Source organism: Pelobates fuscus, chromosome 1 (genome assembly GCF_036172605.1).
Source record: "Pelobates fuscus isolate aPelFus1 chromosome 1, aPelFus1.pri, whole genome shotgun sequence".
In the NCBI taxonomy this organism is placed as follows: domain Eukaryota; kingdom Metazoa; phylum Chordata; class Amphibia; order Anura; family Pelobatidae; genus Pelobates; species Pelobates fuscus.
The window spans coordinates 492136776-492161077 of NC_086317.1; the positions used below are offsets into that span (position 1 = coordinate 492136776).

Here is a 24302-nt window from a genome sequence, read left to right on the forward strand (position 1 = left end):
AGATACCGTGGAGTCAGGACTTGGAAAAGCGGGGGCTAACCTAACAGAAGGTCTCCGGTTCCTGTCTCGAGTGTTCTGTCTCTCTCTTAAACGTTCATCTATACGAGAGATGAACGAAATTAAATCCTCTAAATTCTCAGGGAGTTCTCTGGTAGCAACCTCATCAAGGATTACATCAGATAGGCCATTCACAAATACATCCATATACGCCTGCTCATTCCACTTGACTTCTGACGCCAGAGACCTGAACTCTAGTGCATAATCCACCATTGTTCGGTTCTCCTGTCTCAGGCGCAACAGTAATCTGGCTGCATTAACCTTTCTACCTGGAGGGTCAAATGTTCTTCTAAAAGCAGCTACAAATGCGTTATAGTTATAAACTAATGGGTTATCGTTCTCCCATAGTGGGTTGGCCCATCTCAGAGCTTTGTCAATAAGTAGGGTGATAATAAATCCTACCTTTGCCCTATCTGTAGGATAAGAGCGAGGTTGCAATTCAAAGTGGATACTAATTTGGTTTAAAAAACCACGACACTTCTCAGGAGCCCCACCATAGCGTACTGGGGGGGTAATGTGAGAAGAAGCACCCACTGTGGCTACCTCTAGACCTGAACCGACAGGAGAAACAGGGGTATTACGTATCTCCTCTGGTGGGTTATTGGCTTGAGATAATAGAGCCTGTAGCACAAGCGCCATCTGATCCATTCTGTGATCCATGGCTACAAACCTAGGATCAGGAGAAGCCTGCTGACTGTTTGTACTTGCAGGATCCATTGGCCCTGTCGTAATGTCAGGATCGGGACAGGGATCCAACACGCAGAGTACAAACAGTAGCCAGATACGTATACCGGACCTTAGAATGGCCGGACTAACGTAAGTAGTACAGAATAGAATGGTCAAAGACAAGCCGAGGTCGAGGGTAACAGAAGACAGGTAAGCGAGAGACAAGCCGAATCAAGGGTAACAGAGTAAGGTAAACAAGCCGGGTCAAAACCAAAAGGGATAAGAGAATACACAAGCACTGAGTGACTAGAACAAGCTAGAACCACGACAGGGCAATAAACTAGTGAAAGAAGCTCTGTTAAATACCCTGTTCAGAGCAGTAACAACGCCTCCGAGGCGTCCTGATTGGACCTGCAGCAATTGACTGACAGGTCGTTCCGGGGGAGTGTCCTGATGACAACTTCCTGCCTAGATGCTGTAAAAGGCAGTCACTCCCTCGCGGCCGGCCTTGCATGACCGGATAGACCGCGGGGAAGGGAGCCATCAGACCGTCTGGATGGAGGAACAGCTAAGTCTCTACCTCTTTCGGAGGTAGAGACCACAGGTACCCTGACAAGTAAGTAGTCAAACCGTTTAAGAACAGTTTGACAAATTACCTGGGGTCTGCTGGGATATGAGGCTGTAGTAGGGTATAGGAGCAGTGGTGCAATGTGTAAGGGGTGCAGTGTGTGTGAAAGGTTCAGTGTGTGTGAGTGGGTGTAGTGTGTGAATGTGTAGGGTGTGTGGGGCCATGTGTGTATGAGGGGGCTGTGTATGTGTGTGGCAATGTTAGTATGGGGGGCTGTGTGTGTATGGGTGGGCAGTGTATGTGTGTGTGTGTGAGGCAATGTGTGTAAATGTGTATGGTGTGTGTGGGGGCAGTGTGTGTGTGTATGGGGGGCAGTGTGTGAATGTGTATGGTGTGTGGGGGCAGTGTGTTTATGGGGCTAGAGTTCACTCTCACCACTGCGACCACCAGGAATCTCTGGTGGTCACAGTGTTGAGAGTGAACTCTAGCCCGTAGCTCCAGGGCTAGAGTTTACTCTCGCAAGAGCCGTAACGTTGCCATGGTAACCGCGGCAACGATCTGTGCTCGCGCAAGAAGGACCCAGAGGAGCTGCAGGCTGAGCTCCCGGGTCCTCTCTTCCTCCCTCCCCTGCCGGCTGCCCGCACGGTGCCTGCGGACAGGGGAGGGGGCAATTGCCCTCCTCTTACTGCCCCCTCCCCCTCTTCTTACCCCCCTCCCCCTCTTCTTACCCCCCTTCTTACTCCCACCCTCTTCTTACTCCCCCCTCCCCCTCTTCTTACTCCCACCTCTTCTAACTCCTCCCTCTTCTTACTCCCCCCTCTTCTTACCCCCTCCCCCCTCTTCTTACCTCCCTCCCCCCTCTTCTTACTCCCCCTCCCCCTCTTCTTACCCCCCTCTTCTTACCCCGCTCCCCACTCTTCTTACTCCCCCCTTCCTCTTTTTACTCCCCCCTCCCCCTCTTCTTACTCCCCCCTCCTCCTCTTCTTACCCCCTTCTTGCTCCCCCACTCTCTTTTTAACCCCCCCACTCTCTTTTTAAACCCCCCCTCCTACTCTCTTTTTAGCCCCCCTCTCTTTTTAACCCCCCACTCTCTTTTTAACCCCCCCTCCCACTCTCTTTTTACCCCCACTCTCTTTTTAACCCCCCCTCCCACTCTCTTTTTAACCCCTCCTCCCACTCTCTTTTTAACCCCCCTCCCACTCTCTTTTTAACCCCCCTCTCTTTTAAACCCCCCACTCTCTTTTAACCCCCCCTCCCACTCTCTTTTTAACCCCCCTCCCACTCTCTTTTTAACCCCCCCTCCCACTCTCTTTTTAACCCCCCCACTCTCTTTTTAACCCCCCTCCCACTCTCTTTTTAACCCCCCCTTCCCACTCTCTTTTTAACCCCCCCTTCCCACTCTCTTTTTAACCCCCCTCCCACTCTCTTTTTAACCCCCCACTCTCTTTTTAACCCCCCCTCTCTTTTTAACCCCCCACTCTCTTTTTAACCCCCCTCCCACACTCTTTTTTACCCCCCTCCCACTCTCTTTTTAACCCCCCCACTCTCTTTTTAACCCCCCCTCCCACTCTCTTTTTAACCCCCCCTCCCACTCTCTTTTTAACCCCCCTCCCACTCTCTTTTTAACCCCCCCCCCTCCCACTCTCTTTTTACCCCCTCCCCTGTAGCGTAGCCGAGCTGCTCTCTGGTCCGCGGCGCCCGGCCGGACTGACAGGAAGGTTCACAGTGTGTGCACCTTCCTTTCACTCCGGCCGGGCACCGCGGACCGCACAGCTACAGGGGAGGGAAGGTGAGAAGCTGCAGCCGCCTGAGGCTCTTAAGAGAGCGCTCAGGCGGCTGCAGCATTTAAAGGGGAGGGCGGGCCCCCTGATGGCGGGCCCCCCTCCCGGCCGGGCCCTCGGACCATGTCCGAAGTGCCCGACCGGTCAGTCCACCCCTGCATACACCTCCCTCTACTGCCAATAGGTAATCCAAAGCTAATCTATTTTGGTAAACAGCTGTCCTCATCCTAGTATTATGCTTCGCTAGGAGATTGAGCGCTTGCGATGTCTCATTGGTAATTATCTCAACCACTGCCTGTAACCTTATAATGCGGTTGAGCATATATATTGGGGTTCTATAACCAAAAGTACCATCCTCTGCCCATGTAGCTGGCCCATAATAATCTATAATACGCTGGGGAGGCCATTCATTATCTTCCCAGGCGCCTATCTCTATGGGTCCCCTTTTCTTCCTATGATTCACATCATATACTTTAACTCCCAAAGTCTCTCCTGTTTCAATAGGCAACAAGAAGAAGGATGGTTTGAGCATACCTAACACACATGCCCCTTCCCAGTCCTGTGGTAACTCCGAATAGGCTTTCTTACCACAGATCCAGTACAAATTTGCCGGGGCTTTCCAACTAGATGTGATAGATAGATCAAACCACACGTCCTTTAAATTGGCATAACTTGCAAACGGGTTAGGTGGTTCTGAGACATTTGAAGCCGACCACCAGGTTGTATTCTTTGTATTATCATCATAAGCTTTTTGCCCTAGACAAGTTAGTTCTCCTACAGATGTATTAAACATTATTCCTTTCCTTGCTATGCAAACATAACCTATAATGAAGGTCTTTAATCACCACTCAGATTTACCTCATTTGATAATCGGCTTGAGAAGATATTATTTGTTCAATTGTCTCAGAACCAGAATACATTACCTCCTTTGCTTCCCAGGGCCATTGGTCTCCCATGTTAGTACCTCCACACACATAGCAGTTGGTCACATTAAGACTACCGGCAATACTTTCAGCTAAATCTATAAACAGGTTCTTAGCATTATGGGGGATCTTATTTTCTACACTCATCTCTTCATAAAAAGAATGGAAAACCTGATGAGTTTGGGATGCTACGGTATCGGTCTCTATCCCTATAAATAATATTGTCCCAGGATCCAAACCCGTCCCATATATCTGGAACCCAAATAAGTTTCCGAACCTATCTATGAATTGTTCAGGATTCTTAATAAGTATATGGACTGGGTTACACTCCATAGACTTACAATATGGTTTGGTAGGCAACTTAGTAACAATCATATCCCTATCTACTGTCTGTCCCCAAGTTGCCCACCCCACACAAGACCAATATGGGATAATTATAATCCTTATCTGGGCATTTTGGACTTACATACTTGTTTTTACTACTGGGACAAATATACTTATCGTTAGACCCATACGTTCTCTCCCATTTAAGATCCCCGCATACATTCCACGGTTTTCTACCACTTGATATCGCCTTACATGCATCAAATAGCAGAACACCCGAAGAATGTACGGTTTCTAATACTGTTTTGTTTATTAGGGTCCTGTGGGTCTCCATTCCGGAGGGTCAACCAAATTGTACGGGGTTGATACTCTGGATTGAAGCACTTAGGTTCGCATACTCCTAAATGGCATACACTATACTCTATACCTAAGTATCTACACCTGGATACATATCCTTCACACTCATATTGTGAATGCCAAATAAGGGTCTGGGAAATATGATTACCTGTTATAGTAGTCTTAATGAAAACCTCACAGCTAGGTGTGTCGGTACCTCTACCTTCCTGAATAATTAAAAACATAAAAATACACATTATCAAGAGCACTTCTTTCGACGTCTTCATCCTCAGTCTTCGTCCGTGCTATGGCACCTCAGCTTCCAGGAAGTAAGGGCTGCAAGGAATGGAGTTCTGCTCTTCCCTTCACAGAGGTCCCTTCAAGACACCCTGGCTATGACACGTGGGTAAGTGGTCAGGCTTTATTATGGCCGTCAAAACACTCACTTGCTGATCTCTTTAAACACACTTGAAATCCCGATATCTCCTCGTCACTCCGACTGAGTCGTGCGCTTTAACCGGATCTTGCAGGGATTCTCTGGATCTGTTGTAGCTTGCCAAGAATCTACTGCTGCTGGTTTAACCCTGGAGTGATGAATCCACGGAGTCACTTCAGCCACCTTTATTGCAACATAAGGACCCCTCCACTCCCTTAAGAACAGCATAAGGACCCCTCCACTTAGGCCCTAACGGTACACTGTTCCACTCTTTAATCCATACTTGATCTCCTGGATGCTAACTATGAACAGGGGGATAAATATTCACAGGTAATCTATCTTGTACCCATTTCTGTACCTCCTCCATAGTTTTACCCAACTCTACAACCTGCTGCCGGGTAATTCCTTCTCCCAACTGACTCAAATCCCCCCTTAAGTTACCAAGTACGGGAGGTGGACGCCCATACATGATTTCAAAAGGTGAGAGACCCATCCTTCTGGTAGGTGTACTACAAATACGTAACAGAGATATGGGCAAAAGAACATTCCACTTAAGCTGAGTCTCTTGACACATCTTTGCCAATTGATTCTTAATAGTTCTGTTCATCCTTTCTACTTTACCAGAGCTCTGAGGTCTATATGCCGTATGAAGCTTCCACTTAATACCAAGCATATGAGTCAGTTGTTGTAGGCACTGGTGAACAAAGGCTGGACCATTATCCGATCCTATAGAGCATGGTAGTCCATATCGGGGTATTATTTCTCGCAACAGGAATCATACAACTTCTCCTGCTTTCTCTGTATGAGTAGGACATGCTTCTACACAACCTGAATAGGTACACACAACTACTAGTAGGTAGCGATGTCCACCGGATTTAGGCATTACAGTATAGTCTATTTGAAGATCGGACATAGGGAGTCCCCCCATATACTGGACTCCTGGTGGTTTCACTGGTCCTTGCCTTGCATTATTCTTAGCACATATTACACATCTTCGTACAATGACTTGAGTCAAGTTGGACAATCTTGGTATATAGAAATGTTTCCTGAGAGATTCTTCCATACTATCTCTTCCAGAATGTGTCCCGTTGTGATAGTTCTGGACAATTTCTACAGCTAGTGATGCTGGAATAACTATTCTTCCATCTTCTAACTGATACCATTTGTTCTCCAGGTATTTCCCAGTTTCAGTCTTTAACCACTCTTCTTCTTGAGCTGTATAAACTGGAGTCCATTGAGACAGTGGAGTCGGTATAAGAGTAGCTATATGTTCCACATATTCCTGTCTTCCTGATTCAGCGGCACGCTTAGCTGCATTATCTGCCATCCGATTTCCTTTGGTTACATCACCATCACCTTTCAGATGCGCCCGACAATGTATAATACCAACTTCTTTCGGTTCCCACACGGTTTCCAGTAGTTGCAATATTTCAGCTGCGTACTTGATTTCTTTACCCTCTGAATTCAATAATCCTCTTTCTTTATACAAAGCTCCATGGGCATGAGTGGTTAAAAACGCATACTTGGAGTCCGTGTAGATGTTCACTCTTAAACCTTCAGCCAATTGTAACGCTTGTGTTAGTGCAATAAATTCTGCCTTCTGTGCCGATGTTCCTTTTGACAATGGCCGAGCTTCTATCACCTTGTCTATGGTTGTTACTGCATATCCTGCATAGCGAATCCCTTCTTTCACATAACTACTGCCGTCCGTATAGTACTGGACATCAGGGTTCTGGATGGGAAAGTCACGAAGATCTGGTCTACTTGAAAATACTTCATCCATCACCTCCAGGCAATCATGTTGACTCTCAGTAGGTTGTGGCAAAAGGGTAGCTGGATTTAAGGTGTTGACAGTCTCTAGATGCACTCTTGGGTTTTCACACAACATAGCTTGATACTTAGTCATGGGGCTGTTACTAAACCAATGATTGCCTTTATAGTCTAGCAACGTTTGTACTGCGTGCGGGACTCGCACATAGAGTTCTTGACCCAGAGTGAGTTTATCAGCTTCGGCTACCAGCAGGGCGGCGGCAGCTACGGCTCTTAGACAAGGTGGAAGACCACTGGCCACTTCATCCAGTTGTTTTGACATATATGCAACAGGTCTTTGCCATGATCCCAAGTACTGTGTCAATACTCCCACAGCCATTCTTCTTTGCTCGTGTACATATAAGTAGAATGGACTTGTATGATCAGGTAGACCTAATGCTGGGGCACTCATCAAAGCCTTCTTCACATCTTCAAATGCCTTTTGCTGTTCAGGGGTCCATAGGAAGGGATCGTGTTCTGTACCTTTTATAGCTGCGTAAAGAGGTTTCACCAATATCGCATAACTGGGAATCCATATCCTACAGAAGCCTGCTGCCCCCAAGAATTCCCACACTTGTCTTCTATTCTTGGGTATTGGTATTTGGCATACAGCTTCTTTTCTCTCTGGCCCCATTATTCTTTGACCTTCAGAGATATGGAATCCCAGATACTTGACAGTCAGCTGACACAACTGAGCTTTCTTCCTGGACACCTTGTATCCTGCCTTCCAGAGAATGTGTAGTAAATCATGTGTTGCTTGCTGACAAATTTCTCTAGTAACTGCCGCTATCAACAAATCATCCACGTATTGCAATAGTACACACTCTCCTGGGATGGACTTGAAATCCAGTAAGTCTTGACTTAAAGCTGATCCAAATAGGGTAGGTGAATTTTTAAACCCTTGGGGCAGTCTTGTCCAAGTCATCTGGCGTTTCGAGCCCGTTACAGCATTTTCCCATTGGAATGCGAAGATACACTGGCTTTCCGCAGCAATTCGAAGGCAAAAGAAGGCATCTTTGAGATCTAAGACAGTAAAATAGGTAGCCCCGCCTGGAATTAAAGCAAGCAGGTTATATGGATTGGGCACAACTGGGTGTATACTTACGACCGCATCATTGACTGCTCTCAAGTCCTGCACAGGGCGATACTCATCTGTACCGGGCTTTTGAACAGGCAACAATGGGGTGTTCCAGGGGGAAGTACAGAATTTTAGGATACCATACCGTATGAACTTATCCAAATATGATTGTATGTTCTTCTTGGCCTTTTGTGGGATGTGGTATTGTCTTAAGCTCACTGGATAAACCCCAAGTTTCAGTTCGATTCGAATTGGTGGAATATTGCGAGCAAGTCCTGGTGGGTTGTTCTCTGCCCACACTCCTGGTATATTGAACAAGGATTCATCACTCTTAGGGTTTTGGCTAGTCAACACTGTATAAAGTCGCCACTCTTCTTCCTTTGGTACAGATATTGTCATTATACCTGAAGGTCCGTTGAACTTTAAAGATGTTGTTCCATTAGGTAGAAACGTTATCTGCGCTTGTAGTTTTGACAACAAATCACGTCCTAGCAGTTGGACTGGACATTCAGGCATATAAAGGAATTGATGTTTCACTACGTGGCCTCCCAATGTACAGAGTCGACTTTTAAGAACTGGTTTAGCAGCACTCCTTCCAGTTGCTCGTATTACGGTGATAGTTCTTCCAGATGGAGGAGCAACTAGGTCAGTCACCACCGAATGTTCAGCACCAGTATCGATCATGAACGCACTCCTTTTTCCCCCTATTGCTACATCGACCATAGGCTCCGCTCGGCCAAGGGGGATGGAGCCCGGTCGGTATCAATAGTCCTCCATGACCGTGTCAGCCAATCCTACAAAGTCCCTATCTTCTCTATCGCGGGATCTCTGCGCTGCTGGATAGTACCTATCTTCTCTAACATTTCCTCTATTGCTACCATTATTCCCTCCAGGACCTCCTCTACCTCTCGCTCTGCCTCTATAATTACCATATCCTGCCCTAGGTCTGTCTCTCTCATACTGTTCCCTTCGCGGACACTCACTTCTCCAATGCCCTTCTTCCCTACAGTACGCGCACTGATTCCTACTCAGGGGTTCCCCATTCCACTTACTCTCGCCTTTATCTGCTCCCCTATACACCTCCTTTTCCCTTCTAACTACGCCTGTGATCGCTACCGCTAGCATATATGCCTTTCTACGCATCTTGCGCTCTTCCTCTTTATTTGTCTCTGTTTCCCTGTTCATATATACTTTATTCGCTACCTCCATTAGTTGGGTTATGGACATCCCTACAAACCCTTCTAACTTCTGTAGCTTGCGCTTTATATCTCCGTAGTCTTGGCTGACAAAGGCAGAGTTAACCATCCGGGAATTCTCAGGGGCCTCCGGATTAAAGGGGGTATACAAACGGTATGCCTCCAATAATCGGTCATAAAAGACACTGGGCGATTCATCACATTTCTGTAATACCTCAGCCGTCTTAGACATATTAATCGCCTTCTTTCCTCTGGCTTTCATGCCAGCAATAATAGCGTCTCTGTAAGCTTTTAAATGGATCATGTCTGCGCCATTGACATTCCAATTTGGATCGGTATTTGGATAATGGGCTGCGGCCCATGCTGCTGGATTGGCCTGATTTTGTGTACGGGCCTCTTCTTCCAGCGCTTTAATTGCCGCTTGATTTATCCTAGTCCTTTCCTCGTTATTAAACAATGTCATTAATAATTGCTGGCAATCAGCCCAAGTGGGATTGTGTGTCTGGACTATTGAGGTAAACAAATCCGTCATGGCTTGAGGCTTTTCAGTGTAAGAGGAGTTATGGGTCTTCCAATTAAAGAGATCGGTGGTTGTGAAAGGGACATAGACGTAGACTGGATCAGCATATTGTATCTGGCCGTCATCATTAATGTGTGTCGGGCCAGGAGTCAATCGAAGAGGCATTTGATAATGTTGGGGTTGGAGGGTACCGGTCAGTTGTCGGGTTAGTATGGGGCTTCGTAGAGATGCGTCCGTTAGGGGTTCCGGTCGAGGGGTAGTAAGACAAGGGGATGGGGAAGCTTTACTAAGGGGAAGGTTGGTGAGTAGAATATTCCGGGCCGGGCTAGGAAGAGCCTGACCGGAAACTAGATATGGCACCAAATCTGGGTATGTGGAGTTAACGGAGGTAGGTACCGGAAGGGGTGGGTTTGAAACAAGGGGGCTGGACTCTGAGCTAGAGGAGGGAGTAGGTGGGGACAACGGGGCAAGGGGAGGAGCGTTTCCAACAGAAACTAAACACACACTCTTCCAACGGTCACACCCGTTCCCTCGGCAACAGCACCACGTGGTACATTTACTAAGTGAAACGCACACAACAAAACACTCAGGGAATTCCCGTACACACACAGCTGTTACACCAGTCACTAAGTAACTAATACTGTGCCCTTTGGCAAAACTATACGGTCACCTACGCTATAATTCCTTATATCTAAATTACCCGTCTATAACATACCCCAGTAACATCGTCTTTACAAACAATAGTTATAGTACGGTTAGCATAGGTTAGAATACAAGTTAAAGTCACAGTACAATTAGTAGTGATTATGGTGTTAAAACATGCAACATAGACGACAATTATTAGTACTTATTTACAGTGTCAGTAATTATTCATGGTTATGGTACCGTGCGCTATAATACAGTTACACACTATTCACACTCTCGCTAGACGGCAGAGCTCACGCTATCTAGCAAGATATACACGCTACTACAACAGTCTTTAACACATATACAATTCCCAACTAATCTATTGGCCAGTACCTTGATGGACTACCTAAAACTATCTACATACGTTTTGGTTAGCCACACTGCCCAAGCACCACATAAAGCGAACTAGAGGGCGGAATTTACAACAGCACCCTTTTAGTCTATTTACTCTATCTAAAATCTAGTGGGTTCCAAATTTACACGCCTTCCCACTTAGCCTAGATAGGTTGAGATCTAGCAGACCGAATTTACACAGACGCCGCTTAGTCTCCCGGTCCCTCCGACCTAGCGAACAAAATATACACCCTAGAACGCTAGTCTAGACAAGACACCGGTGTCCGGCTAGGGCTATTTACACCAGAACCCCGCCTGACTCCAAACCAAAATGAAACGGGCTGACTACAGGGCGTTTAATTGAGCGGTGCGCCTTCGCTCCTTCCCTCCACTGGAGGGGGCAGATTCCAAATAACCCCTTATGGGCCTACCGCACAATCGGTATCCAATACCCCTAGTGGGTCCGCCGTCTAAAACAGCGGTCGTCTTACCTGCTCGTTCCTGAACCTGAGTTCACACTCATCGACGGGGACACCCCAGCACTTACTACGTAGAGGCCGATGATCTCCTGGACAACAGACCAGTGGCGCCGAAACGAAGGGAGGTCCACGCAGAAGTTCAGGGGTGCAGCCGTAGAGAACGTGGGCAAAGATAGACCATCTCACGCCTCTGCTTCTCAGCTACCGTTGAACGATGAGCTTCCCGGCCAATGCACCAAATGATACCGGAGAAACTGACGGAAGCCAAGCACAGAGAGATGGACACAGGTTTCTTCAGGAAGGAAGAGATTCTTTATTCGATTCACCGAACGGGACTCAGAGGGACTAATGTCACCAAAATACAACAAGATCTGAGCCCCAGACAATAGTGTAGGCTCCTTATATAGGCATGTAACTCCTCCCATAATAAGCTCCACCCACACATTCTCTTACCCAATCAATCGAACAAGAACAAACTTCCTGTTTGACCGCATGGCTTGCCCAGCACAATGGAGGAGGGGAATACTACATCCGGTATTCTCACACATGCTCCGTACACTACTGATCGTATCTTTGCCACGTGCAACCAACCGACCGATACACCAGTATATGCACGTAAACATGCCACGTGGTAATCTCGGCCTACTAAATTTATTTTTACCGAGATTCCACCACAGTAGGAGGACCGACCAAGCATCTTTTTCCATCTCCCGGTTCCTAAAGCCATATACACGTCCCCTGATAAGGCGCCAGCTCGTTATTATCTTGGGCGCCAGCTCGTTATTCTCTTTTTCACTTCACTAGGGACACTTTACTGCACTATGGGCACTTAGACCCACTCTTTGTCTTGCACACTGTTATTCCTAGTCAGCATCTGTGATGGGAAATCAGGCAATCATCTTGAAGGTGTTAGTTTTGAGGATTCTTCTTAGACCTCTCTGAGTCTTTATAGCCCTTCTACCTATCCAGCATTTCTGGAAACTAGCTAAGAGAAAGGGTGTCTGTGTGTCTGTGATACATTTAACTTCATATCACCTTATTGACACTTTATCACTCCGGTCTCCATACTCTCTGCCTATACCCATCTATTTAGAGGGAATTTCCTTGCCCCTGCCAATATTATATAATAGGTAATAGTATTACCATTATTTCACAATTAGGTCTCTGAGGACAGGTGTCAATCCATATCTGCCAAGTGACCCTATGTAGGGGGAACAGTCTCTATTCTGCTCTGTGTCAGTGTGTATCAGGGGCTCTGAGGACAGGTGTCAATCCATATCTGCCAAGTGACCCTATGTAGGGGGAACAGTCTCTATTCTGCTCTGTGCCAGTGTGTATCATGGTCTCTGAGGACAGGTGTCAATCCATACCTGCCAAGTGACCCTATGTAGGGGGAACAGTCTCTATTCTGTTCTGTGTCAGTGTGTATCATGATCTCTGAGGACAGGTGTCAATCCATATCTGCCAAGTGACCCTATGTAGGGGGAACAGTCCCTATTCTGCTCTGTGTCAGTGTGTATCAGGGATCCTTAGGACAGGTGTCAATCCATATCTGCCAAGTGACCATATGTAGGGGGAACAGTCTCTATTATGCTCTGTGTCAGTGTGTATCATGGTCTCTGAGGACAGGTGTCAATCAATATCTGCCAAGTGACCCTGTGTAGGGGGAACAGTCTCTATTCTGCTCTGTGTCTGTGTGTATCATGGTCTCTGAGGACAGGTGTCAATCCATATCTGCCAAGCGACCCTATGTAGGGGGAACAGTCTCTATTCTGCTCTGTGTCAGTGTGTATCATGATCTCTGAGGACAGGTGTCAATCCCTATCTGCCAAGTGACCCTATGTACGGGGAACAGTCCCTATTCTGCTCTGTGTCAGTGTGTATCAGGGATCCTTAGGACAGGTGTCAATCCATATCTGCCAAGTGACCATGTGTAGGGGGAACAGTCTCTATTCTGCTCTGTGTCAGTGTGTATCATGGTCTCTGAGGACAGGTGTCAATCAATATCTGCCAAGTGACCCTATGTAGGGGGAACAGTCTCTATTCTGCTCTGTGTCAGTGTGTATCATGGTCTCTGAGGACAGGTGTCAATCCATATCTGCCAAGTGACCCTATGTAGGGGGAACAGTCTCTATTCTGCTCTGTGTCAGTGTGTATCATGGTCTCTGAGGACAGGTGTCAATCAATATCTGCCAAGTGACCCTATGTAGGGGGAACAGTCTCTATTCTGCTCTGTGTCAGTGTGTATCATGGTCTCTGAGGACAGGTGTCAATCCATATATGCCAAGTGACCCTATGTAGGGGGAACAGTCTCTATTCTGCTCTGTGTCAGTGTGTATCATGGTCTCTGAGGACAGGTGTCAATCCATATCTGCCAAGCGACCCTATGTAGGGGGAACAGTCTCTATTCTGCTCTGTGTCAGTGTGTATCATGGTCTCTGAGGACAGGTGTCAATCAATATCTGCCAAGTGACCCAATGTAGGGGGAACAGTCTCTATTCTGCTCTGTGTCAGTGTGTATCATGGTCTCTGAGGACAGGTGTCAATCCATATCTGCCAAGTGACCCTATGTAGGGGGAACAGTCTCTATTCTGCTCTGTGTCAGTGTGTAGCATGGTCTCTGAGGACAGGTGTCAATCATTATCTGCCAATTGACCCTATGTAGGGGGAACAGTCTCTATTCTGCTCTGTGTCAGTGTGTATCATGGTCTCTGAGGACAGGTGTCAATCCATATCTGCCAAGTGACCCTATGTAGGGGGAACAGTCTCTATTCTGCTCTGTGTTAGTGTGTATCATGGTCTCTGAGGACAGGTGTCAATCCATACCTGCCAAGTGACCCTATGTAGGGTGAACAGTCCCTATTCTGCTCTGTGTCAGTGTGTATCAGGGTCTCTGAGGACAGGTGTCAATCCATATGTCAAGGTGTCAATATGTCATATGTCAGGTGTCAATCCATATCCATTGTGATTTATGAATGATAGGTGATTCATGCCCTTTATGGACTAAAACCAGACTCTGCATCAACTGTGTAATTTTCCATGGGAGTTTTGCCATGGATCCCCCTCCGGCATGCCACAGTCCAGGTGTTAGTTCCCTTGAAACAACTTTTCCATCACTTTTGTGGCCAGAAAGAGTCCCTGTGGGTTTTAAAATTCGCCTGCCCATTGAAGTCAATGGCGGTTCGCCCGGTTTGCCGGTTCGCGAACGTTTGCGGAAGTTCCCGTTCGCCGTTCGCCATTCGCGAACCGAAAATTTCGTGTTCGCGACATCACTACATGTTAGTCCTAGAATTTGTAGCCCCCTTAAATAACCTCTATCTCTTTATCTTCGTCCCCCTTCTTTCATGATCACCCTCACTTGTCCTTTTGACATTTCCTTAATCATTTTACTTATGCTTAAAATTAGAGTTGCATAGTCACATAAAATAGCACATAAAGTAGGTTTACAGCAAAAAATATTGGAAGCAAGCTGGAGTACTGCCAAACATCCATCAAGTACAGGGTTAAAACAATTCTCTCTTTTAACCCTTTTTTTTTCTTTAAACCACTTTAGCCTGCCAAAGGCCATTTTACAACCTGACAAAGGTTAACCTCTTCCAAAGAGGAATTGTCTACCATAGACAATTATGTACAATACAGCCTGACAAAGGCTTTCCTCCTACCCAAGGAGTGACAAAAGTCTACCAAAGACTATAAACAGTGAAAATCCCCTTTAAAAAAAATAAAATTAAATATGCAAAGTGTGGAGGATGAGAAAAGGAAAAGAATAGGTGTCTGAAAGACACCACCCCTTACCTTCCGTCTCCAATTGCATACCACTTCTGACACCAATTTGTTGGGGATAAAATCAGCCCGGTCCCTTTGATGGATGTTTGCCAACTCTTTCAGAGCTCTGGAAATTGGAAATGAAAAGCAGAGACGTGTTCAATAACCAATTTGATTTCCTTTATTACGCAAGTTATATTTATACCCCATTTTCATGTTGGTGGGGGCATTGAGCATAAGGGCGTGACAATGACATAGATTGTTTTTCACAAGTTATAAGCAGCTGTTTCTCGTTATATCCTACGTTATATAACGCACGTATATTTGATAAAAAACAGATATTTACAAATACCAAAATCTTGGACAATTAACAAGAACATTTCGAAATCAGTACTTTTCCCGTAAACAGGATATTAGATCAATTCTTCAGAGAATCGGAGATACAATTCCAAATTCAAATTAACCCTTATATGAGCAGCTAGGAAAGATAGTGAAATGGATATTCGTATCTACAGCCTGCGTGTGGCTTCAGATGCTCTACCTACACTGCAGGGCGCCACGTGCGGCAAACCCGGAAGTGATCGGGTCCCCGGCAGTGTAGGGGGTATTACATGATGCCTCGATATCGATACGATAAGAGCGGCTGGAAGCGATCACGATCACTTCCAGTGCTCAAAATAGCTGCGGACTGTAGCGGGACCTTTTCCTAGTGTCCAACACTCAGCCCTGGAGGCTCTCAGTCCTTACCAGGACTTTTCCCCTATCTCTCTTCAAGCTGGAACAGCAGACACAGGGGTTAAATCTTCTGAATTCCCTGTAAGCTGAAACAGCAGACACAGGGGTTAAACTCTTCCTCCCCTCCAGTAAAAGGATGATACACAGTTTGAAGGTTTAAACACTGGCATCTCACCAGGCTGAGTCACCCTCTTTATTGATTACAGGCTTCCTTTAAGCACAGTCTCCATTCCACACAATACACTTACCTTAGTCCCAGGCAGGAGGGGGTTGGGTTACAGATAGCCATCTCCCGCCTTAGGAGATACTAAGCAGTACACAGGGATACACTTTACATCATATTACATTCAGGGGGTTACACTTTGGGGCCTGGCGCCTCTAAGAAGGGAAGGGCAGGGCTCGAGTCCTGCAGGAACGCATGGGAACGGCGTTCCTGCACTTTTTCCAAAGCAGGAACGCCGTTCCCACTAGTGATCCTGCAGGACCTGCCCTGCTACCTGCACACAGGGACCATCACACGCTGTGTTCCCTCTCCGGCTCCAACTCTCGCGAGACCCGCTCCGCACAGGCAAGTCTCGCGAGAGTTAGCGCTGGAGAGGGAACACAGCGTGTGATTGTCCCTGTGTGCAGCGGCTGGCTTCCTCCACCAGACCACCAGGCGATCTCCCCCCTCCCTGACAAGGTAAGAAGCAGGGAGGGGAGAATAAAAAAAAAATAAACACGTAAAGTTTAAAACAAAAAATGCTTCTCCCACCCATCATCCAGCACACACACATCATCCAACACACACACACACACATCATCCAGCACACACACATCATCCAACACACACATATCATCCAACACACACACACGTCATCCAACACACACACACACATCATCCAGCACACACACACCATCCAACACACACACACACATCATCCAGCAAACAAACACCATCCAACACACACACACACACATCATCCAGCACACAGACACCATCCAACACACACACATCATCCAACACACACACACCATCCAGCACACACACATAATCCAACACACACACACACACACATCATCCAGCACACACACATAATCCAACACACACACACACATCATCCAGCACACACATCATCCAGCGCACGCACACACATCATCCAGCGCACGCACACACATCATCCAGCACACACACACACTTCATCCAGCACACACACACGCTGCATTCATTATACACAATCTGCACTTACTACAAACACATTACATTCACTACACACACTGCATTCATTATACACACTCTGCACTCACTACAAACACACTACATTCATTATACACACTGCACTCACTACAAACACACTACATTCACTATACACACTCTGCATTCATTATACATACTCTGCACTCACTACAAACACATTACATTCACTACACACACTGCATTCATTATACACACTCTGCACTCACTACAAACACACTACATTCATTATACACACTGCACTCACTACAAACACACTGCATTCATTATACACACACTGCACTCACTACAAACACACTGCATTCATTATACACACTCTGCACTCACTACAAACACACTGCATTCATTATACACACTCTGCACTCACTACAAACACACTACATTCATTATACACACTGCACTCACTACACACACACTACATTCATTATACACACTCTGCACTCACTACAAAAACACTACATTCATTATACACACTCTGCAGTGACTACAAACACACTACATTCATTATACACACTCTGCACTCACTACAAACACACTGCATTCATTATACAAACACTGCGCTCACTACAAACACACTGCATTCATTATACACACTCTGCACTCACTACAAACACACTGCATTCATTATACACACTACATTCATTATACACACTGCACTCACTACAAACACACTACATTCATTATACATACTCTGCACTCACTACAAATACACTACATTAATTATACACACTGCACTCACTACACACACTGCATTCATTATACACACTCTGCACTCACTACAAACAGATTATATTCATTATACACACTCTGCACTTACTACAAACACACTACATTCATTATACACACTCTGCACTCACTACAAACACACTGCATTCAATATACACACTCCGCACTCACTACAAACACACTGCATTCATTATACACACTCTGCACACACTACATTCATTATACACACTCTGCACTTACTACAAACACACTACATTCATTATACACACTCTGCACTCACTACAAACACACTGCATTCAATATACACACTCCGCACTCACTACAAACACACTGCATGCATTATACACACTCTGCACACACTACATTCACTATACACACTCTGCACTTACTACAAACACACTACATTCATTATACGCACACTGCACTCACTACAAACACACTACATTCATTATACACACTCTGCACTCACTACAAACACACTACATTTATTATACACACTGCACTCACTACAAACACACTACATTCATTATACACACTCTGCACTCACTACACATACACTACACTAATTATACACACTGTACTCACTACACACACACTACATTCATTATACAGGCTCTGCACTCTCTACAAACACACTACATTCATTATACACACTCTGCACTCACTACAAACACACTACATTTATTATACACACTGCACTCACTTCACACACACTACATTCATTATACACACTCTGCACTCTCTACAAACACACTACATTCATTATACACACTCTGCACTGACTACAAACACACTACATTTATTATACACACTCTACACTCACTACAAACACACTGCATTCATTATACAAAAACTGCGCTCACTACAAACACACTACATTCATTATACACACTGCACTCACTACAAACACACTACATTCATTATACACACTGCACTCACTACAAACACACTACATTCATTATACAAACTGCACTCACTACAAACACACTACATTAATTATACACACTCTGCACTCACTACAAATACACTACATTCATTATACACACTCTGCACTCACTACAAACACACTACATTCATTATACACACTGCACTCACTACAAACACACTACATTAATTATACACACTCTGCACTCACTACAAATACACTACATTAATTATACACACTGCACTCACTACACACACTACATTCATTATACACACTCTGCACTCACTACAAACACACTACATTCATTATACACACTCTGCACTCACTACAAACACACTGCATTCAATATACACACTCTGCACTCAGTACAAACACACTGCATTCATTATACACACTCTGCACACACTACATTCACTATACACACTCTGCACTTACTACAAACACACTACATTCATTATACGCACGCTGCACTCACTACAAACACACTACATTCATTATACACACTCAGCACTCACTACAAACACACTACATTTATTATACACACTCTGCACTCACTACAAACACACTACATTCATTATACACACTCTGCACTCACTACAAACACACTACATTCATTATACACACTCTGCACTCTCTACAAACACACTACATTCATTATACACACTCTGCACTCACTACAAACACACTACATTCATTATACACACTCTGCACTCACTACAAACACACTACATTCATTATACACACCCTGCACTGCACTATATGCATAGGAGTGGGGGTGGGAATCATGGGTGAGTTCCCACACTTTTTTCTCCAGGACTTGACCCCTTGAAGGGGTTACTGGGTTACATTTAATATGGGGGAATAGCCCCTTCCCTGATTGGACGCCCGTTCCCGGCGTGACCAATCACCGCTTTACTTGTGCGGACCAACCAGGAGAATGGTGCAAATCCCATTGGTCGGGGACAGGGGAGATATGATAGAAACATTTAAATACATAAAGGGAATCAACACAGTAAAGGAGGAGACTATATTTAAAAGAAGAAAAACTACCACAACATGTGGACATAGTCTTAAATTAGAGGGACAAAGGTTTAAAAATATCAGGAAGGATTAGTTTACTGAGAGGGTAGTGGATGCATGGAATAGCCTTAAAGCTGAAGTGGTAGAGGTTAACACAGTAGAGGAGTTTAAGCAAGCGTGGGATATGCATAAGGCTATCCTAACTATAAGATAAGGCCAGGGACTAATGAAAGTATTTAGAAAATTATCTGCCATCACATTCTATGTTTCTATGTTTCTATGGAAGGTGTTTAATTAGGACCTTACTGCTGTTACCATGCAAACAGCAGTAAGGGGCTAGGATTTAGAAAAGAAGGTATAAAGTCCAAACTTGGAAACAATCAAAAAGCTTACTATGCTAAATCTTTGAGATTTAGTCTAGGGGTTTATTCGCTAACATATTAAATATCAAAAAGCATAAAGATAATAACATTCTATCAGTGCATCTTTGTCCATCTCACCTGGCCCCTTTGTGGTCTCTCCCCTCTTGTGCCTGCTCACGTTCCTTCATATAACGTGGCCGTGTGGACAGCGGTGGAGGATCTGCAGTTTCCTCTACAATGCTCCAAGTTTCCTATCAGGTCAGGTAGAGGATACACAATGTCCTGTACCATGGTATGCTCTGCCACGCTACATTCAGTGACCAGCAGGAGGGGGAAGCATTGTGCGATGCGCTCCCCTCCTGTCTGTCATCCGGAGATTGTGCCTCCTGGGCCTGTGCCTTATTTGCCTAGTGGTCATGCCAGCCCTGCTAGTACACATGACCCCACACTAGAACCTACTTAAGTCAAGTAAATGTCAGTTTAAGCATAGTATTGTTCTGGTAGTCACTATGTTGCATTTACAGCTGATTTAGAATATATTAAATGTTCTATGCATTTCACCAGATTTACTGGCTTCTTCAGGGTAATTCCAAACATATTTTGTATCCAATGAAGTTGGCTAAAGATGAGGTAAGAAATCAGGACTATCAGTTAAACGTACTGAAGTAAATAATAAATAAGGATATTTAATTTCTCAGTTTTCCAGATCCCAATGGGTTTTGGGAACAGTACCCACTTAATAATGTATTCAGAACAAGGAGAAAAACGAATTGAACAATAAATGCTGATGACACTTCACTTAGCATGTGGTATTTGGAACAGTCTGAAGATTTGAAGGTTCAGGAGCAGAGAATTATGGGTAGGTCAGTGCCTCGAGAACTCTTTGATGTTTTGGACAATGACCCACACATGTTCTCGAATGAGTTTGGTCTTCAAACCATAAACCAGAGGGTTTAGCATGGATGGAATAAGAATGTAGGTGTCCGATAGAATAATATGAACGTAGGAAGGGATCAGTTTACCGTAGCGATGAGATAAAAAGGAGAAAATGGCCAGCGCATAGAAACTGAAAAAGACGCACATATGGGGTGTGCATGTGTTAAATGCCTTAAGTCGAGCTTCTTTAGATGGAAGGCTGTAAACTGCGTGAAAAATAATACAATAGGATACCACAATTAGTATCACATCAACGCCAAGGATTGAAAAAGCTACCATCAATCCATATGCACTATTCACCCTAATGTCACCATTTGCCAGTTTCACTACTGCCATGTGCTCACAGTAAGAATGGGCGATAATATTGGTCTTAAATGAATGAAACCTCTTGATTAAAAAGAGACATGGAGAAATAAGAATAACCGCTCTGCTACAAAGAAAAATAATGACTTTGACTATAAATTTATCATTGATAATGGAGGAATAACGGAGAGGATTGCAGATGGCAATATACCGGTCATATGCCATAGCTACTAGTAGTCCAGATTCAAAGCTTGTCGAGGAATGCAGAAAAAGCATTTGGAGAAGACAGGCATCAAAAAGGATGGATTTGGAACTGGACCAGAAGATTGACAACATTTTAGGTGTTAAGCTTGTACTCAGAAAGACATCATTGGCTGATAAAAACAGGAGAAATCTAAACATGGGTTCCCTCAGTCTGGAAGATGATGGGATCACAATAATTAATGTCAAGTTCCCCAACAAGGAGATGATATAGAATGAGCAGAAGACTATACCAATCCAACATTGTGAAGCTTCCAGGCCAGGAATTCCCACAAAGATGAAGAAGGTTGGATAGAAGGAGGTGACATTAAACACGGTCATGGCTTACAGTCGTAGTTCTCACACATACAATGTACTTTTTACCTAAAAAATAAATAAGAATTTTTCACAAGTTGAAATAAATAACATGTGTAATATTTTACTAAAGTCTCACAAATGTCTTGTTAGATGTCTTGGTCTATAAAACCTTGTAATATTAGCAATATAAGGTGACCCCACTGATTAGCTTGTATCTGTTCTCTTAGCAATATCCCCTCTTTGACACTAGTTATATAATCAGAGACTTCATTGTCCACTCGTTTGCTCACTTTGTCTGCATGGAGTGTGACATGTTCCCTGCAGTTTGGGGAGAAGGTTACCACACATGTGGAAGTTGTGTTAGCTGTAGCCACAATTTCAATAGTACCACGAGTTTTGTAAGCACGGTTAACAAGTGAAGGTTCAAAATTAGAGGCAATTTATCCTGTTCTTCAACACATGTTGTATACCTACTCACATGTGGGTGTGAGTTGCAGTATGTGGGAAGAACAGGAAGAAAAGCAAAAGTTAGGTTCCAGGAATAATATCAAAAACCATATGCTGACACATTCAGTGCCAGTGCACTGTAACAAATGCTCAGCTTTCAGCTTCAATACCCTCCAATGTACCATCATTGAACAAGTGGCCTTAGATGATAGAGGAGGTGATCTGATGTTACTACTGAGAAAAAGAGAGGGATATTGGATACATACCCTACAAACTATGCAACCTAGGGGACTTAACGTTGATTTTGATTTGGTCTGTTTTCTTTGATTGACACCTTCTTTTATGTACTTTCTGCACTTTTTCTGTTTATAGCCTTAGTAATGACAAGCATTTGTTTTGACAATGTTGTCTAACTAAGTACATGCATTTTTTGGGAATGTAATATATTTTCATTTTTATGTTATATTTTGTATGGTCATTAAGGGTTTGTAAAAAGTTGTGAGGGATTCATCCCTTTAGACAATATCATCATGTTTAAAATGACAATTATCGTTGCATGTTTATGCTGTTAAATTCTTCTTTATTTGTGATTGTTCTCCGCTCTATAACGAGCGGTGGAACGCATATCAGGTGGAACGCATAGACAAATCCAGAAGAGAGACGCGAGTCGCATATCCGGTTGCGTCATCAGCTCGCACCCGGAAGTACTACAGACGGGCGAACCCGGAAGCGAGCTAACAATTGGAGGATACTTCAGGCGCGCCAAACCGGACGGATTTAAAATAGCCATCAGTACCATATGGAAGATTATGCCTACACATAGAAGGACGCTTTTTTCCCTGAGGAAGTTCAAGGACGTTTGAACGAAACGCGTAGGGCTAATTTATAGTGTTTCAGAGTTTTTATTGTTTATTTTAGGCTGTTTTATTTTATTTTATATTATTTGACTTGGTTATGCTGATCCTGTGATTCATCCTGTGATCCTGAGACCGGTTGATTTTATATGCCTGCTTGCCACTACATCATTGTAAGTGTGCCTTATCATTAAAGGGTACTTTTTACCAAGATGCTCTGCGCTATTCTGCTTTTCTATTTCCTTCTATGTACACTGTGATGTTCCACCTATCCTGAGATATTCATCGTCTTATAAGATTTGCCTACAATCAATTTTGGTTTGTGAGTGTGAATTACTACCCATACTTCCACTCCCCCCTTCAAGTTAACAGTATTATGCTATGTTTTTTTCTGTTATCATTGTATTGTAGATCCATTTTTTCCCATATCTATTGAGGACCTGGAGGAGTCCTTATCTGCAATACATTTAGTTCAAGGGTAACTGTTTTGTTGTCAACTATTACCCACTAAGAGTGTGTTCTATCCACTAGGGGGTGAATCTGTACTTTCTATATTTGGCAATCCAACATTGTGAAGCTTCCAGGCCAGGAATTCCCACAAAGATGAAGAAGGTTGGATAGAAGGAGGTGACATTAAACACGGTCATGGCTTACAGTCGTAGTTCTCACACATACAATGTACTTTTTACCTAAAAAATAAATTAGAATTTTTCACAAGATGAAATAAATAACATGTGTAATATTTTACTAAAGTCTCACAAATGTCTTGTTAGATGTCTTGGTCTATAAAACCTTGTAATATTAGCAATATAAGGTGACCCCACTGATTAGCTTGTATCTGTTCTCTTAGCAATATCCCCTCTTTGACACTAGTTATATAATCAGAGACTTCATTGTCCACTTGTTTGCTCACTTTGTCTGCATGGAGTGTGACATGTTCCCTGCAGTTTGGGGGCCGGAAGCTGCATACAATAGGCAACTAGCGCAATCCACTTTCTCCTACTGTCTCCTCTCAGGTTCTCAGATGAGTTTCTGAAGTTTCTCTTTCTGGCCCTGGAGTGTACTGAGGCTGCCTGATTCCTCAGCATCCCAGGGCTCAATCAGCAGACCATGGAGCCTAGCTGAGACAAGTCCCCCTCCCCCCCCCCCCCCCCGCTGCTGCTGGTACAAAGATATTACAAAGTCTCCAGATTTTTATTAAATATAATAAAATCAACACCATGTGCATTATTTTTTATTTTTAT

At 44.4% G+C, this 24302-nt stretch overlaps 1 protein-coding gene across 1 annotated transcript; it reads right to left on the bottom strand.

The window, feature by feature from the left end:
* Positions 1–20824: 20824 nt before the first annotated feature.
* Positions 20825–21781, bottom strand: LOC134586232 (olfactory receptor 52A1-like). Its single transcript, XM_063441729.1, has one exon. It carries the CDS (start codon positions 21779–21781, stop codon positions 20825–20827), a length of 957 nt encoding a protein of 318 aa, XP_063297799.1.
* Positions 21782–24302: the final 2521 nt, after the last annotated feature.